The following is an 18,289-nucleotide window of genomic DNA, read 5'->3' on the forward strand; positions in this document are numbered from 1 at the left end:
TGCTAAGTGGGATTGCGGCACCTCTTCACTAAAATGTCGTAACTTTTGCACACGACCTCTGATTAAGGCTTACAATATATTGAAAATTGTGTATCGACGAGGTGGTTGTGCTCGCGGCTTATAATATATTGAAAATTGTGTATCGACGAGGTGGTTGTGCTCGCATTGCTAAGGGACCGTAGGTTCCAATAGATGGACCCCCAAAAAAAGTGCTTTTAAGATGACCTAGGCAAGGATTTTCTATTTTCCTAGTTTTAACAATTTCTAAATTTTACTTGTTTTAGAGTCTTGGTGTCTTTAAACTTCTATTGTTTTAGGATTTCAAGCAATAAAATTTTATTTGATCAATCAATTTAGGATGTGAATTACTATTGTATCATAAATATACAAGCAGCTTTCATAGCTCAGTTGGTTAGAGCACCCGTTTAGTAAGCGGGAGGTCATGAGTTCAACTCTCATTGAAAGCATTTCCATTTTTTTTTATTCTTCACACTTTCTCAAACCCTATAAACCCAACTTAATGTCAACAATCTTCTTTTGGGAAAAGAAAAAGACCACTGATTCAATCAAACAACAAAAAAACAATGATTCAATCAAACAACAAAAAAAAACACTGATTCAATCAAATTAAAAATTTGGTAGGGATTCGAATTCAATATACAAGTAAAAATGGTCATGAGTTCAACTCTCATTGAAAGCATTTCCATTTTTTTTTATTCTTTACACTTTCTCAAACCCTATAAACCCAACTTAATGTCAACAATCTTCTTTTGGGAAAAGAAAAAGACCACTGATTCAATCAAACAACAAAAAAAAACACTGATTCAATCAAATTAAAAATTTGGTAGGGATTCGAATTCAATATACAAGTAAAAATGTAGACAACTGATTTCATACTGTGTAAGTCTGTAAAGATCTAATTCCTAAAATTTAACAAAACAAAAAGTTACATATCTGTATTCATCTTTAATGGAAAAGAACAGATAACAAAATACTTGGATCTGTCTTCTCCCATTTCATCATCAAAACTGAAACAAGTCAGCAATTTCTTGTTATTGTTGCATCAAAATGAAGGCCAAAACACCACAAACAAAGACCCAAATACTACTAGTAGAACTTATTCTATTACCAACTCCTGTAGGAAGAATAGAAGGAAGAGAACATTCTTCCCCATTAAAGAAAACCTTAGTTGGAAACCCATCTCCACCAGCTATATCAATTCCAGGAGTCATCTTCTTCGTAAATGAGATAACCGATTGTTGCTTCCCCGGAACTGAAAGATCCTTCGATGGGTCATCTCCGGGTTGTTCTGCTACAAGATAGTTCAAACCCGGAAGACCTTGCATAAAAATTGTATTATTATTTGCAGTTGAATTCAGAACAGTACCGTTAAATGAATACATTGCTTGAAAACCAGGAGCAGCATTTTTGAATTCCATGGCAGCAAACCAGTCGGCAAAGTTGGTTTCACCCCAGTTGAAAAGGGTGACTCTTCCAGTCCAACCTTGGGTATAATCTGTGTACACATGCCAGTTTATGCTAACCCCACAGTTATCAGGACATGGTAATGGGTCCGGAACTGATCTATGTTTGATTTCAGCCCAAGCTTTAGCCTTACCAGTCCTGTTAGCATAAGGAACTAGAAGAGCATCAGGTGGAAGAATCATAGCTGGTGCAGTGGCACTACAGGTTGAACTTGGGCTTTTCTGGCATCCACAAGCACAAGTCTTGCACGGAATAGCAGAATCGTTATAATATGCTGAGAATGAAACACAACATTTCGGGGTTGATCCTTTCGGTTTTGTAATATTGCAGACAACTTGCCAACTAGCAACTGCAGTTGTGTTAACCGATAACCCATTTTGTTGCGGAAACTGACTTGGGCTAACACGAATTGGTGGGCCGCATTGGTAATCTGGGTTCATTGTTATGCCACTGATCTTCCAGTTTTGTGGCGGAATAAGTTGAGTCCTGTTGAGATCTGGAGGCATTTTCTGAACTTGAATTTGGAATACCGATTTAGACTGGTTCGGATTCATCTCAGGTGGTAAAATTGTTCCATTCCTGCAACAAAAAGGGATCATTCCAAGGATCGAGTCATTTGTTAAGGTCAGAGGGAGATCAATGATTGTGGGCCTTTTCTGACAATTGAGAACGTTAGAGAAATCGAGTTCCTGGTAGTAAACTCCTTGAGGGCCATAGATGCAATCAGTTGAATCTACAATAGATGGATAAGCCCCTTTCATGCTGACGATGAATTCTTCTCTCATCCAATCCCAACTCAACTTCCAATTATCGAGTCGACCAAGTGGATTATGCAATGCCATAGTAACTTGAGCCCAATAATATGTATAATAAGTTCTGGTAACGTCATAAGAGATCGTGATATCTCCTTTTTGACGTGGTAGGAACTCTACTTCAGTGGTGTTTACCACAAAATTAGGGTCCTTGATGCAACAAACTTGCATCTGATTCTTACCTGCAGAAATTACAAAATAAATAGAAAAACATGATTTAACTCCGTGAAGTACGATGAAAGATTCTAACTAAAACCAACCAGTAAGCTCTTTTATTGTCAATAGTTAGTCCTCGTAAAGCTCTTTACAAGCACATGGAAATAAAAGGAGTAAAATAATCCATAGGTGGAACAAACATCTCCGTTCTCTCTCATTCTCATTTTGTGATCCTACAAGATCACCATTGAGATACAGATATCATTTCATGTGTTTGTTTTTTGGTTAATGGATTACATGATATAAAAGGTGCCCAGAGGCCATATTGTAAAATTCGGTAGATGCTTACGCCTTGAGGCGATATAGACATACAGTCTATCTCCGCCTCGAGGCATACACATCAAAATTATACAGTTTATCTCCGCCTCAAGGCATACGCATCAAAATTGGTGCTTTGCTTTCCCGAAGCAAGCCGCCTTGAGGCGGAAAAAGGTTTTTTAAAACATTGCCTACAAGAAAACAATAGAAAACAAAACTGCCCACTTAGCCAATTATCAAGTTGAAAGTACCAGTATGTTTTCTATGACTGTTGTCCTAGCTATCTGGCCAAAACCAAAATGAATATATTCTATTCCAACCCTCAAATTCTAAAGAATCCACTTAAAAAACCACCAAAAACCTTTTCTTCTTTGAGTTCCTCAAAATCCCAACCATATAAAACGGATGAAAACAAAAGTATACTATTACAATTCAAAAAATATATAATCTACAATTAACTCTCAAAAACCCATCTTTAAAACCCTAAAACAGAACCACATAAAGGAAAAGAAAAAGATAAAAATAATAAAATTAAACATTTGATCATATATACCTTGCATAGTGGGTTTAGGGCAAGAATAGCCATCATTGACAAGAGAGATATTGGATGGCATAGGAATAGAAGGAGGCTTAACCCCAAATTGGGTACCCACTAATTGAATCTGAACTTCCATCTGACTCAAATCTCCAGCAGTATCAATGGCACTTTTTAGATTAGTTGAAGGAAAACCAGCAAAAACAGTACCATTACCAACTTTAGCAGGAAGACTAGTTCCATCAGCTAAGACAACAGAACCACCAGCAGAGACTAAAATTTCCTCATGTTGGAAACCCACAAAGAATTTCCAACCATTCAAATCATCAACCCCATTATTGAGAATAGTAGCAGTAGATTGAAATTTATAAGCTTGGTTTGATGAATTAAGAGGAGGAAGACGTTCACCGGAGGTGTAAATGTAAGATAAGAAGACGCCATTACAAGTATCAGAGGCTGGTGATGGTGCTGTGGGTGTGGGTTGAGAGAAACAGATTTGTAGAGAGAGAAAGGGTGACAGGATGAAGACGAGGAGAATAAACTTTTGTCTGAATCCCATGTTTAGTTTCTAGAGAGAGAAACACTGAAAGAGAAAGAAAGATATAGAGAGAGAGAGAGAGAGAGAGATTTAAAAGGGAATCGGAAAAGGGAGGAGCCGCGTATAGAACGCTGATAGAAAAGATTAGAGAGACAAACAACAATTCAGCAAAAGCTGGATTTCTTGAAAAACATTCCTTTCTCAAGAATCTTTTGCTTATAGAAGAAGGTCGAGTAGAGAATAAGTGGGTCAATTCCAATTTGGTCCCAATTTTTTACCAACTAAAATATTTGGTCTACTTATTTCTCTTATTAATGATGCTACGCCCGGTACATCTCCTGACTAAATCCCGGCCGGCTGATGTGTCAGGCATATATCTAGAGAGAAAAAGTTTAAAATTTTCTCTCTCTAAATCTACGCCCGAGACGTAATTTAATTGGTCCCAGCGACTATGATTCTATAATTAAATTTAACCGTCAATATTTTTTTAATCTCACTTTTAGGAAATTTGTCCTTTTTATTTGTTTCGGATGGAAAACCAACTTGTGACGATGGCCAGCTAGCTATCGGTGGGCGACTGACTTGAAGAAAAAAATATCGGTGGGCCAGGGCGAAGATTTAATTTCATTAGAGAAAATGAGACAAGATGGAAAGTATGATAATGGTGTTGGTGGTGAGAGGAAGAAAAGAGATAGAGTTGGATATGGTAGTAGTGGCGGCACGGTGGTGGTGGGCTTCAGGAGAAAAAGGGGAAAGAAAATGAATCTTACACTAGTCGTCGGTTGTTGGTTGACTGACTGTCGTCGATGGCTAGTTTCCGATTAGAGAAAGATAAAAGAAAATGAAGGTAATACTTTTGAAAGGAAGAGTGTAAAGGGAAACAAAATATTGACGGTTACATTTAACTAACCAGGACATAGTCTTGTGAGCTTAACTGAAATAATAAGCAAATGTGAGGGCTAAATTTTCTAATGGGTCATAAATTAGTAGCCGAAGTGGGATTGACCATAATAAAAATAATATAGTATAGCAGAAAACCGGTTCCTGTCAGAATCTTGCCATTTTCTAGGGTTACTACCCAAACCATGCTTACAGCTTACTTACTCATTAGGCTCTATAATTAAATTAGCTAAAATACGAAAAGTATACGTTTTATCGTTACCTGAGGCCGGTTTTTTGTGTTTTAGAGTCAACAACTGGTAGCCCAATTTGCACTACATTTACTCCGTGAAGGTCTCATTTTCGATCTCTTGGGAATGTAAATCTTTGATTATAGAACTTGAATATTGTAAGGACTAAAATACGTCACCAAGAGTGCCCCAATGAATTCACGATTAATGAATTTACTCAGTGACAAAGCGCATGAACTAATGACTAATGGACCCGACCTATTTATTTTCGGACACCTCGAAGCAATGCCAAAGCAAAGGAGCGCTTCCAGCCCCGAAGGAAGAGGTCCACCCTCACCTGGCTGAAATACGTAAGCACTTCCAGCTCCGGATAAAGAGGTTCGTCCTCGCTCGCAGGCCAAAGTACGGAAGTGCATCCAGCTCTGGATAAAAAGTTCCGTCCTCACTCACATCGATCATCCAAACCACTGGCAGTCGACTAAGACCTGCTCAAGGAAGACGAGTGATCCTTCTCTCTCCTAAACGATCACCTACTCACGGAAGACGAGTGATCTTTCTTTGTCTTAAAGACTTGATAACCAAGGAAAGACGGTGAGACTACCCTTCATTTTCTCTCTCATACAGAGGGACCAATCAGTCGTCTACAACACTTCCATCACCACCATTGTCTTGTCCCTTCCCTATGATCGGCTAATCAAGTGTCCACTGAACCACATACGATTGATTAAAAGGAGGTCGACACATATTTCTCTCTCCTGACGACTACTCATCAAAGGAGGTCGACTTACCATCAAAAGGAGGACGACCTATCTTTATCTTTCCTACAACTACTCATCAAAGGAGGACGACCCGTCTTTCTCTCTCCTGACGAAGTAAGCGGACCACTTTATCTCGACAGGGTTGTCTCATCCACGAGTACTTTGACACACCCTCTCTCCAATAAGTCAGTCAACCCGTAGAGAGCGAGCTCCGGCCACTCTACGAGCCGTGCCTAAACTCCGACTATTATCCAACCAACGATAACATTCCAAAGACATCGTTCACGTACTCTTTACTTCTCTTGCAAGCTTACTGACTTGACCGTCGGAGCCCCCTTAGGCCGGCACCATCCTGGTGTCCCCTAAGACCTCACGGTCGCGTGTGTTCTTGTCTCTTTTATCACAGGTTGAACCCAAAGATGTCGTCGGTGTCCGCAAAAATTATTAACAGGTGAAGGTTCGACATCCGGTCAACGACCCGGTCCAGCTGACTTTTTGACCCGCGATTTCCTACCCTCACAATTTGGCGCTAGAATGAGGGGGCCGACTATTAATTACTGAGCTTACCCAAATGGCACAAGAGATGACCAACACTCCACTCGACGTAGCATCCCAACTTGCAATGCTAACAACTCAAATGCAAGAGAACACGCAACGGTACAGAGCCTTGGAAGAAGAGAACATCCTGGTCAGAGTCGAGAATCAATTACTACAAAAAAAAGATCACGGAGCTATCTGTAGCCGTACCACCTCGAGGACCAGTTGCCCCTAGACAGACAGAGCTGAATCTCGAAGAACGGGCTGAAAGGACCACTGAAGTAGGGGCATGGCGAACCAACCAATCCTCCGCTCAACAGCTCCGGAGCAGTCAACCAGGACAGAAGTGGGCGGTACCTCAAGCCGACCAGTCACTCAACGAGACCTGGATGACAACCAACATCCAACAACGCAGACCACGGCTGCACCTCACTCCTCTGCTCTTCCTCGCTTACTTATTGTACCTATGTTGCAGGCTAACGGGACTTACATCCCTACACACCCGTACCCCCTTAGAAATAATTCTCTAGAGCAGAGCTTGGCTAAAAGGCTAGCAGACCTAGATGCTTTACTTACACGCATACCTGGGGTTCCGACTCCATTTAAAAAGAATCTGCCCCAAAGTTATGCCGATTCACCATTCGTAGATGACATAACTCTCGTTGAAATGTCCAGAAAGTTTTCCTTCCCAAATATGAAGATGTAAGATGGTACGTCTGACCCAGCTGACCACATTGCATCTTACAAGCAACATATGTTTACAGCTGCTATACCAAGAGACCTAAGAGAGGCCTGCATGTGTAAGAGCTTCGGCTCAAGCCTCGTTGGCCCAGCCCTGCAGTGGTACACTAATATTCCTAACAACTGTATTTCGTCTTTCACACAACTGACTGATCCCTTTGTTGAGCAGTTCGCCAATAGCAAGAAGATAGAGAAATTATCTGGCGAGCCTCTTAGAGAGTACGTGGGAAGATTCAACAGGGAGAAGGTGTCGATCCCGTACTGCAACACCGAGATAGCTGTGGATGCCTTCAGGAAGGGGCTCCTACATGACGGAGAGTTGTACAAAGAGCTGACCAAGTTCAACTGTACGACCCTTGATGACATACTATCCAGAGCTTGGTAGGAGATCAGGTGGGAAGAAGACAAGACCCACCGAAACAAAGGGTATCCCTATGACGACCAATCTAGCGATCGACGATCCCGGGGACCCGATCGCAGGCCGCAACACAGAGGCAACAAAGACCCATACCCAGCAAGGCGTCCAAACCAAAGGGAAAACAGGAGACCTCTAGATCCTCCATCCAGACGACCTGACGAGAAGGTCCATGCTCCTCCCAGGGCAAGACTTTTAGAGTACAACCTCAATGTTGAACCCAGCGAAGTAATATCTGTAATGAAAGGTATGGGCAACACCGTGAGATGGCCAGGTAAGATCAAAACTCCAATCGACAAAAGGGACAACTCCAAGTGGTGCGAGTTTCATTCAGATCATGGACATACTACTGGAGATTGTATAACCCTGCGATTGGAGGTAGCAGAGCTCTAAAAAGAGGGCACCTCGCGGGCCTGCTAAAATACAAAGGAAAGAAGAGGCTGACACGTAGGGACGAACAAATGAAGGAGCCAGAGCCGCCGATCCCAATAAGGACATGCTCGATGATCACTGGAGGTTCGGAAGTAAGCGGAGTCAGCCATTCAACCGGCAAGAGGAGCGCAAGGATAGCTCATACCCCCGCAACTGATGCTCCATCACCAGCTTGTACTGATGAAATCCTCAGCTTCGTAGACAACGAAGTCACAGGGCTCGTCAACCCTCCTTGACGCTCTCGTCCTATCTCTTACAATTGCTAACGTTCTGGTAAAGAGAATTTTAATTGATAATAGATCATCCGCTAATGTACTGTTTCTACATGCTTTACAGGGTATGGGTTTAGACGAGACAAGCATATGTCGTCGATCGACCTTACTCATTGGCTTTAGTGGTGAACAGAAGCAAACCTTGGGGGAAGTATCTCTACCTGTCTATGCTGGAGGACTCAACTTGCCGACCACATTCGTGGTGTTGGACTCTTTGTCGGTCCACAACATGATCCTAGGCAGACCATGGATCCACGCAATGAAGGCAGTATCTTCGACATTGCATCAGGTAGTACGGTTCCCTACACCCTGGGGAATCAGAGAGATTAAGGGAGACCAAGGGGCCTCCCGTAATTGTTATAAAAATACAATGAAATCTCCCAAGACCCCTTTATAGCAATTACAGACTAAGCACGACCCAATTTTTATAAATATTATGGAATAATGATGCTCTACATTTCAGTCTTTATATTGGAATTATTTCTTTGGCCATCATACCTATTAGAAGACTTAGCTTATAGGAATCGCTATTGTTTCTCGAGGAACCAAGTATCGCTTATCTAATTTGAAGAGGTTTTTATTCCCACGTAGTATTATTTTGGAATTTAAGAAGAAGAAACTAACTCCTAGGATAAAGTCTCAACTCTTAGGTTTTTATTATGCTCATGTGAAAAAAAATGGAAGGAAAAAATCAAACTTTTTTCAAGAAAAGAAACACAATATTTTTATGAAGTTATCAAACATTAGTAATTTGAAAGAAAGTGGAAAATTAAGTTTCTCACCTTTACCATGTGTGATGTGTGATATCCAAAATATAATTGTGGCCTTTATCTTGCACACAATATAGAATTAGAAGAAATGGGTATAAGTTTGATAAATAAAAAAGATTTGGTAAAGAGAATGAAAATTAATACTTCATTGGTTATGAATACTAATAAAAATGGGGAAGTATAAGAGTTAGCTATGGGTTGTTGGATACAAGCCAGATGAATTATCTACACAAAACCTAGAATATATTAATAATATTAGAAGAAACTAATATACAATAAAATCAAAAGTAAGCATCATAATATATTTTTTTTTTGTTGAAATATAGCATCATAATATATAGTAAGCTTGAGTTATTTAAGGAATACTTGTATGTTGATTTTGAAGAGGGAGAAGGGTCTCGACTGAAGTTGTAAAATTATAGAAATGGTGATATTTAGTAATAGGAATCCGACCGCCAATAGTACTTGTTGTGATTTCGATCTTCCTGCAAGTAGAATTTTTATCCCAGTTGCAATAGTAAACATTGAAGAAGAGATTATCACTGGCAGGTTTGGCTCTTGATTTTGTAACTATCACAACTTTATCGTTCATGACTCGAAAACAATGAAACCGATCTTCTTTCCTACCAATAATAACTAAAACAGTCTCTTCAATCCAGTTATCTTTTTCGTCAACGATCCACATCTTGATAGTCACCTTGTTATTGTTGTGTCTGGTTGTGTGTACTAGAGCAAGACGATGATCCACATTTAATAATGGAACGCCTAAATCATACAGACGTTTATTATTTATTATCGAGCGGGGGAGGAGGATATTATCAGCTGGGAGTTGGATTAATCTGAATCTCTCACTCCCCACGTGAAATACCAATAAGACTTCCATGATATTGTATTTCATTGACCAGTAAATAGCACCATTAACATAAACATAATCTTTCCAAGTTCCGTAGAGATCACCGGGTAGGGCATCATCTATCCTTCTCCATTTATTGTCACCTACAGTTAAGACCTCACAAACTCTATCAAGCCTTATGCATACGACTTTGTGTTCCTTGGCCTCCGGATCGTATCCAAATCCATAGTATCCAAATTCATAGTGGGGATTATCTTCATTATTTTTCAATGATATTTTTAGAATTGGTGTTGATTCTCTGGTGTTGATATTAAAGATACTACAACCATGATGACCTGAGTTACGGTATATAAAACATGTTAAACCATTGACTGGTTTCAACATATAACCTCTATCTGCAGGTGAAATTGTTTCTGTTTGAAAAGAAGATGAACAACTTAATCCATGGACGGACAAGAAGCTATTAGTTTGACCCAGATGATGGTTATGGTTTGTATAAAGAAGAAGATATGGATGTTTTATTGATTGAGAAAAGTGTGAGTGAATGAAGTGTAAGTCTTGCTCTATTAAGAAACGCCAATCTTTGCATACACACTTTAATCTCATCAATGATTTTACACAACATCTGCTCAGTATCTCACACAATACACCATTATCCCCCACTTCTGCCATTGTTGTTGCTGGTGGTGGTGGCGGCGGTGGTAGCGGTGGTTGATAATATTCAATTATCATTGCGCTCTCCATGTTTTGAGAGAAAAAACAAGAACAAGAAAGTAGGTGTGGCAGTGTGTGTGTGGGGTGGGGGTTTTAGGCTTCACAGACAAAAGGCAGTAACAGGTTGGCACAGATTTATAGAGACACGAAACCCTAGCTTTACTTCCCTTTAGTGACCAAACTACCCTTCTTCTCAAATACTCTAAGGCCATGTTTGGCGCGTGGGAATGGAATGATTCCCAGGAATCACATTCCCGTAAAAAGAATCAAATTAATGTAGTTTGATGTTTGGTTTGACCAGGAATGAGAATTTGATTCCTAACATATTCCCAATTAGGTGTTTGGTTCGTATAAGAATAAGAATGTAAAATATTTGTAAAAGTTCACTTTTACCCTTACTTAAATTACATAAAATACACATGAACTTTTTTATATATTGAAGAGGAGATTATCAATTGTAGTTGTGGCTGTGGTGGTCGTAACTATCGCAACTTTATCGTTCATGACTCGAAAACAATGAAAACGACCTTTCCTACCAATAATAATAACTGAAACAGTCTCTTCAATCCAGTTACCGTTTTTGTCAACTATCCACATCTTGATCGTGACCGTTTTATTTTCGCGTCTGGTTGTTTGTACAAGAGCTAGACAATGATCCACATCCAATAATCGAACGCCTAAATCATGTAGATTTTCATTAGATTTACGAGGGAGGATATTAGGGACTTGGATTAAACTGAATCTCTCACTCCCCACATGAAATGCTAATAAGACTTCCATGAGATGGTAGTTCATGAACCAGTAAATAGCACCATTAACATATACTGGATCTCCGGAAGGTCCGTAGTAACCACTCGGTAGGGCATCGTCGATCCTTCTCCATTTATTGCCACCTACACTTAAGACCTCCTTTCAACAAGAAAAATAAAAAAGACATTACAAACTTTATTAACCCCTGGAGGAGAGGCTTTGCATATAGGGTTACCCCATATGCATACCACTTTGTGTTCCTTAGAGTCAGGATCGTATCCAGATCCATACCGCGGACGAGGAACATTAAACCAACTTCATCTTCATTATTTTTCAATTCTTTTGTTAGCAATGTTTTTGGAATTGATGTTGATTCTCGAGTGCTGATATTAAAGATATTAATACTATGATGAAATAGGCCAAATTATATAAAACATGTTAAACCATTGATTGGTGTCAATAATGCAACCCACAAGATCTTCATTAAGGTACTTTACAATAGATTAAAACCTTTTCTTTCCAAGCTCGTATCAGACACACAAGGTGCTTTTGTTCCCAATAGACAGATTCTAGAATCAATTCTCATAGCCTCAGAGATGATAGAGTCTATGACTAAATTGAAATCCCCTGGTCTGATCTTCAACATCGACATAGCGAAGGCCTTCAATAATGTTCGTTGGGTTTCTATAGACAAAGTATCGGAGAATATGGGTTCTAATTGGAGATGGAAAAGATGGGTTAAACAAGGCATGGATCCAACTCATTTTTCAGTCTTGATCAATGGGAAATAGAGTGCTTTCTTCAAAAGCTTCAAAGGGATGCGACAAGGCAATCCCTCTCTACATTTGTCTTCATTCTAGTAGGTGAGGTCTTTTCTGGGCTAATGAAAGAAGCCATAACATCCAATAGATTACATACGCTCATGGTCAATTGTCAGGGGAGTGAGATTTCTCATCTCCCATTCACGGGTGATACAGTGATATTTCTGGAACCTAAGATTGAACAAGTTCAAGCTCTTAATATGGTTCTTCAACAATTCGAATCTCTTACAGGACTGCTTATTAATAGAGATAAATCTAATATTATTGGGGTGAATACAGAGCAAGTTTTTCCTAGATGAAGTCATAAGCACATTCATCGTAAACAAGAGTTAGCTATGGATTATTCTTGGATAACAGCCAGATGAATTATCTACACAAAACATAGTAATAACAATATTATAAGTAACTAATCTATATATTAAAATCAAAAGTGTCATAATAGTAACTTTCACTTATTTAAAAAAATACTTGTCTGTCGATCCTGAAGAGGGAGAAGGGTTTGGATTGAAGTGGTAATATAGTAGAAATCATGTCGTTCAGTATGAATCCGACTACCAATAGTATCTGTTGTGATTTCAATCTTCTTGCAAGTAGCATTTTTATCCCAGTCGCAAAAGTAAAAGTTGAAGTGATAATCAATGGTATCTCTGTCTCTGGGGGTTGTAATTATCACAACTTTATCGTTCATGACTCGAAAACAATAAAACCAATCTTCTTTCCTACCAATAATAACTGAAACAGTCTTTTCAATCCAGTTATCTTTTTCGTCAACTATCCACATGTTGATAGTTGTCACCATGTTATTTTCATGTCTGTTTGTGTGTACTAAAGCTAGACGATTATCCACATTTAATAATCTAACACCTAAATCATATGTACTTAAATTAGATATACGGGGAAGGAGATTAGGGACTTGAATTAATCTGAATTTCTCACTCCCCACATGAAATACCAATAAGACTCGCATGAGATTGTAGTCCGTGGGCCAGTAAATAGAACCATTAGCGTAAACATAATCAGTGGAAGTTCCGTAGCAAACACTGGGTGGGGCAACGTCGATCCTTCTCCATTTATTGTCCCCTACAGTTAAGACCACACAAACTCTATCAACCCTAGGAGGAGAACCCAACGGGTATCTAAATATATCCCATAAGCATATGACTTTGTGTTCCTTGGACTCGGGATCGTATCCAAATCCATACCGGGGACCATAGCAACAATAGTCATCTTCATATTTATTATTTTTCAATTCTTTTGGTAGCGATGTTTCAAGAATTGGTGTTGATTCTCGAGTGTCAAGATTAAAGATACTAACACCATAATGAACTACTAGGTCATTCATGTATATAAAACATGTTAAACCATTGATTGGTGTCAACATAGAACATGTACCTGGTGAAATTGATAGTGTTTGAAAAGATGAAGAACTTACTCCATGGATGGACCAGAAGATACTAGTTTTATTCAGCTTATAGTTAGGGTTTCTATAAAGAAGAAGATATGGATGTTTTGTTGATTGAGAAAAGTGTAAGTGATTAATGAAGTGTGAGTCTTGTTCTATTAAGAAGCACCAATCTTTGCATACACACTTTAATCTCATCAATGATTTTACACAACATCTGCTCAGTATCTCACACAATACACCATTATCCCCCACTTCCGGCAATGTTGTTGCTGGTGGTGGTGGTGGTGGTGGTAGTTGATATCCAATTATCATTGTGCTCTCCAATGTTTTGAGAGAAAAAACAAGAACAAGAAAGTAGGTGTGTCAGTGTGTGTGTGGGCCTGTGGGGTGGGGGTTTTGGACTTCAGAAACAAAAGGCAGTAAGGTCGGCACAGATTTATGGAGACACGAAACCCTAGCTTTACTTCCCTCTAGTGACCAAACTACCCTTCTCCTCGAATACTCTAATTACACATGTTAAGTTTGGGCCAGTCCTTTGAGGAAAGCTAAATAGTTTCCGGGGTGTGAAATTTTAAATGGAATATATAAAATTTTGAAATTTTTTTGGGAAACATATTTTATAGGGAATATGTTTCAAAATAAAAATAAAAAACCCTCCACCTTACCTCACCTCACTCTCTCTCCACCTCACCTCTCTCTCTCCCCACCCCTCTCTCTGTCTTCTCCGACCAGATCGCCAGCCGGAAAATGGCCGGAGACCTGAATTTTTTTTTCACTCTCTCTCTCTCTCTAGAGGTGAGGTGGAGAGATATGTGAGGTGGAGAGAGATGTGAGGTGTAAGTGAGGTGGAATTTCTTTTTTGAAAATAATTTTGTTTTGAAAAAACATATATAGGAAGGGTACTTAGGACATTTAAACAAAAAGAGGAACAATATTTAAATTTATTAAAAATTGGGGGTCATGAAGAAAGCTGGTCACAAAGTAGGGGGCCAAATAGAAATTAACTCTATAATAAAATCAAAAGTAAGCATCATAATAGTAACTTTCAGTTATTTAAAAAAACTTGTCTGCTGATCCTGAATAGGGAAAAGGGTTTCGATTAAAGTGGTAGACTTATAGAAATAATAACTTTTAGTTATAGGAATCTGAATACCAATAGTATCTGTTGTGATTTCAATCTTCCTGCAAGTAGAATTTTTATCCCAGTCGCAATAGTAAAGATTGAAGTGATTATCAATGGTAGCTCTGTCTCTGCCTCTTGGGGAGGTTGTAATTATCACAACTTTATCGTTAATGACTCGAAAACAATGAAATTGATCTTCTTTCCTGTCGGTAATAACTGAAACAGTCTCTTCAGTCCAGTTATCTTTTTCATCAACCACCCACATGTTGATAGTCATCCTGTTATTGTTGTGTCTAATTGTGTGTACTAGAGCTAGACGATGATCCACATTTAGTAATCCAACATGGAAATAATCGTCATGTATATGTAAATCAGATACACGGGAGAGGAGATTAGGGACTTGAATTAATCTGAATTTCTCACTCCCCACATGAAATACCCATAAAACTTCCACGAGATTGTAGTCCGTGGGCCAGTAAATAGCACCGTTAGCATAAACATGATTACGGGAAGATCCGAAGTAATCACTGGGTGGGGCATCGTCGATCCTTCTCCATTTATTGTCCCCTACGGTTAAGACCTCACAAACTCTTGGACGAGCAGCAGCAGCAGCCACTCTTCGACGAGTGTATTTATCTTTATCCCATATGCATACGACTTTGTGTTCCTTGGACTCGGGATCGTATCCAAATCCAAACCGGGGACAATACAAACCATCTTCATGATCTTCATCTTTATTATTTTTCAATTCTTTTGACATATTTGTTTCAAGAATTGGTGTTGATTCTCGAGTGTCAAGATTCAAGATACTAACACCATAATGAACTGGGTCGTTAATGTATACAAGACATGTTAAACCATTGATTGGTGTCAACATATAACATGTACCTGGTGGAATTTGCAGTGTTTGAGAAGATGGAGAACTTACACCATGGATGGACCAGATCATACTAGTTTTATTCATAAAATCGTGAGGATTTGGATAAAGGAGAAGATATGGATTTTTTCTTGATTGAGAAAAGTGTAAGTGGTTAATGAAGTGTGAGTCTTGCTCTATTAAGAAATACCAATCTTTGCATACACACTTTAATCTCATCAATGATTTTACACAACATCTGCTCAGTATCTCACACAATACACCATTGTCCCCCACTTCTGGCATTCTTGTTCTTGTTGGTGGTGGTGGTGGTGGTGGTGGTGGTGGTGGCGGCAGCTGTGGTGGTGGCGGCAGCTGTGGTGGTGGCGGCAGCTGTGGTGGATATCCAATTATCATTGTGCTCTCCATGTTTTGAGAGAAAAAACAAGAACACGACAGTGGGGGTGTGTGTGGGGTTGGGATTTTAGACTTTAGAGACAAAAGGCAGTAAAAAAACAGGTTGGCATAGATTCATGGAGACACGAAACCCTAGTTTTCGTTCCATATAGTGACTAAACTACCCTTCTCTTCAAATATTCTAATTACACATGTTAAGTTTGTAGTTGGTCAAACTCAATACTAATTGGGACAAGAGTTTGACATTCTATTCTTGGTACTTCTTTCCCAGGAAAATTCTAAAGGAATGTCTAAAGTTGTTTAAGATTATCTGTTATTCACCCTAAGACATGGTTAAAACAAAATTTCTTTTCATCTCATCTCTCTTCCTCTATTCGGGCGAAGGGGATTCCCCTTCGCTTGAATTTGGTCAGGATAATCCAGATCTCTTCGTCTGAAACCCAAACGAAGAGAAATCTCTTCTGGATATAAGGGTTGAAGACCTAGATCCATTTCCATATTTTCTGACCATAATGGAAGACTTCCACCACTTTTTCAAACTTTGTTTTTAGTTGGGATGCTCTAATTTTCATATAATTTATTTTTTCTTTTTTCTTTTGTCTCTCTTTCTAGTTGCAACTTTGCAATTAATGAAATCTATTTTACGCTCTTCAAAAAAATATATCTTTTAACCACAAAAAGAGAAAAGAGGAAAGAGGAGAAGAAAAAGAAGTTAGATTTTCCTCCACACTTCCATAGTAGTACGCAGAGTTGTGAATGACAATTTAAGCGTATTACCAAATTTTGATTTGGGGATTTGAACGAATTCAATGGAAGTTTTTTTTACACGCAAGACAGTAAATAATTTTTTTTAATAATTACAGATACAAATTTGGTCAAAACCCCCTATAACTTTTTTGTTTTGGTGAAAAAGGATCATTCAATTTTTTTCAGTCTTCATCTCCGTAGGTACTTTTATATTTCCAACACCTTGCAACAGCTTTGCGACAACTTTGCAACACATTGCGATAGCTTTTCAATACTTTGCCACAACTTTGCAACACCTTGTGCCAATTTTGAAAAAAAAAAGATTAGATTTTTAACCAAACAAAATACAAATATTTTGGTATTTAACAAAAAAAATACAAATATTATTCTTTTAACCAAAAAATATATAACTGGTCTTTTTAAAAAGTTTAAATAAATATTATGGAATAATGATGCTCTACAATTCAGTCTATATATTGGAATTATTTCTTTGTCCAAATTACCAATTATCGCTTTTCTCCAGGAATCAACTATCGCTTTTCTGATTTGAAGAAGTTTTTATTCCCACGTAGTATTATTTTGGAATTCAATAAAAAGAAAATTCTCAAATAGCCCCCACCTTTGTGACCAGCTTCCTGCCTAGTTCCTTACTTTATCAAAAATACCCAGATGGTCTCCTTTTTCAGATTCCGTTATAACACCGTTAAGTAGTCATCATCTCTCTCTCCTCTCAGTGCCACCTTATTTTCTCGCCACCTCATCATCTTCTCCGGCGAAAGTCGCTAGTTTTCGCCGGCTAGCGACCTTCAAAAATTAAAAAAAAAAATTGTTTTCTCTGTCCTCTCTCTCTAAAAAAAATATATTTTTTTAAATCTCTCTCTCTAGATCTGGTGGTTCAAATTGAGATTCACAAATTCACTCCCCTTCTCTCTCTACCAGAAACTCTAATGGTCCTAGTCTCCATGATTTTAGCTCTCGAGCTGCTATTGCCGCTTCAGAAACTCAACCAGAACTATGAGTTCTCATTCTTTTTCTTCTTCTCCATTTTACTCTTAATGTGTTTATGTTCTTGTTAAATTTCATCTCTTAGTTTTGTATATTATTATATAGTCTTTTAGTTTTCTATTTAGATTAAACTATGAAACTTAAATCATCTAAAACTTTATAATGTGGAATCCCAATTGCCAAATCTGATCAATATGATAATATCATCACACTGAAGTTTATATCTTTATTGCTACCCATGTAGATTCTTTCGCATTTTCTCGAGTTCGGGTTAGTGGGTTCATTTGTGTTTAACAAGTTCAACTCCTACCTTAACTTTAAAAGTATTACTCATTCAATTCATTCATGGAATAAAAAATTGTGCCTCCCTTACCTTTCAGAAGAAGAAAAAAACCCTAAGTTCCATAAGTTCTATGAATACACACAACTTATACAAATGTAGCTCAACCAGTGAGTGATGCTTCCAGTTTCGATTTTACTGTAACTCCTTTTTTGAAGGTCGCCGGAACAGAACTTTCAGAATGCATCTCAATTTATAGACCATTAAAGGCCTGCGAACAGACCTTCAACGAACTGTTCGCAGACCAGATTTGGTGAACCAGATCTAGAGAGAGTTTTTTTAAAAAGAAAAATTCTTTTTTAGAGAAAAGAGAGAGAAAATATTTTATTTTATTTTTTTAATTTTTGAAGGTCGCTGGC

General features: G+C 38.5%; 4 protein-coding genes and 1 non-coding gene across 5 annotated transcripts; 1 reads left to right on the plus strand and 4 right to left on the minus strand.

Annotated features, from left to right (window-relative positions):
- The first annotated feature begins 393 nt into the window (after positions 1 to 393).
- Positions 394 to 467, plus strand: TRNAT-AGU (transfer RNA threonine (anticodon AGU)). The gene has a single exon. It is a non-coding gene; the product is annotated as a tRNA-Thr (tRNA).
- A 327-nt stretch (positions 468 to 794) lies between these two features.
- Positions 795 to 4,112, minus strand: LOC147534100 (COBRA-like protein 8). Its single transcript, XM_086650745.1, has 2 exons — positions 3,325 to 4,112; positions 795 to 2,479 (listed from the first exon to the last, which is right to left on the minus strand). Exons 1-2 carry the CDS (start codon positions 3,863 to 3,865, stop codon positions 1,053 to 1,055), a joined length of 1,968 nt encoding a protein of 655 aa, XP_086506871.1. The 5' UTR covers positions 3,866 to 4,112; the 3' UTR covers positions 795 to 1,052.
- A 5,015-nt stretch (positions 4,113 to 9,127) lies between these two features.
- LOC147534101 (putative F-box protein At5g50220) lies at positions 9,128 to 10,568 on the minus strand. Its single transcript, XM_086650737.1, has one exon. The coding sequence runs from the start codon at positions 10,494 to 10,496 to the stop codon at positions 9,255 to 9,257; it is 1,242 nt and encodes a 413-aa protein (XP_086506863.1). The 5' UTR covers positions 10,497 to 10,568; the 3' UTR covers positions 9,128 to 9,254.
- Positions 10,569 to 12,366: 1,798 nt separating this feature from the next.
- On the minus strand, positions 12,367 to 13,379 carry LOC147534102 (putative F-box protein At1g47730). The gene is made up of 2 exons (XM_086650093.1): positions 12,506 to 13,379; positions 12,367 to 12,407 (listed from the first exon to the last, which is right to left on the minus strand). Exons 1-2 carry the CDS (start codon positions 13,377 to 13,379, stop codon positions 12,367 to 12,369), a joined length of 915 nt encoding a protein of 304 aa, XP_086506219.1.
- A 1,112-nt stretch (positions 13,380 to 14,491) lies between these two features.
- On the minus strand, positions 14,492 to 15,850 carry LOC147534103 (putative F-box protein At2g02030). Its single transcript, XM_086650094.1, has one exon. It carries the CDS (start codon positions 15,848 to 15,850, stop codon positions 14,492 to 14,494), a length of 1,359 nt encoding a protein of 452 aa, XP_086506220.1.
- Between the last annotated feature and the right edge of the window lie 2,439 nt (positions 15,851 to 18,289).

This window comes from Eschscholzia californica, unplaced genomic scaffold (genome assembly GCF_041429995.1).
Source record: "Eschscholzia californica isolate CP2 unplaced genomic scaffold, dmEscCali1.0.p SCAF_6, whole genome shotgun sequence".
Taxonomy (NCBI): Eukaryota; Viridiplantae; Streptophyta; class Magnoliopsida; order Ranunculales; family Papaveraceae; genus Eschscholzia; species Eschscholzia californica.

Excerpts from the sequence above, each read along its gene's own strand:
- LOC147534101 (XM_086650737.1), bottom strand. The coding sequence starts at position 10,496 with ATGGAGAGCGCAATGATAATTGAATATTATCAACCACCGCTACCACCG.
- LOC147534102 (XM_086650093.1), bottom strand. The coding sequence starts at position 13,379 with ATGAATGACCTAGTAGTTCATTATGGTGTTAGTATCTTTAATCTTGAC. Across the intron at positions 12,408-12,505 it reads TCTTCAGGATCGACAGACAA|ATAATTCATCTGGCTGTTAT; the intron begins GTATTTTTTTAA and ends TGTTTTGTGTAG.
- LOC147534103 (XM_086650094.1), bottom strand. The coding sequence starts at position 15,850 with ATGGAGAGCACAATGATAATTGGATATCCACCACAGCTGCCGCCACCA.
- LOC147534100 (XM_086650745.1), bottom strand. The coding sequence starts at position 3,865 with ATGGGATTCAGACAAAAGTTTATTCTCCTCGTCTTCATCCTGTCACCC. Across the intron at positions 2,480-3,324 it reads CCCTAAACCCACTATGCAAG|GTAAGAATCAGATGCAAGTT; the intron begins GTATATATGATC and ends TAATTTCTGCAG.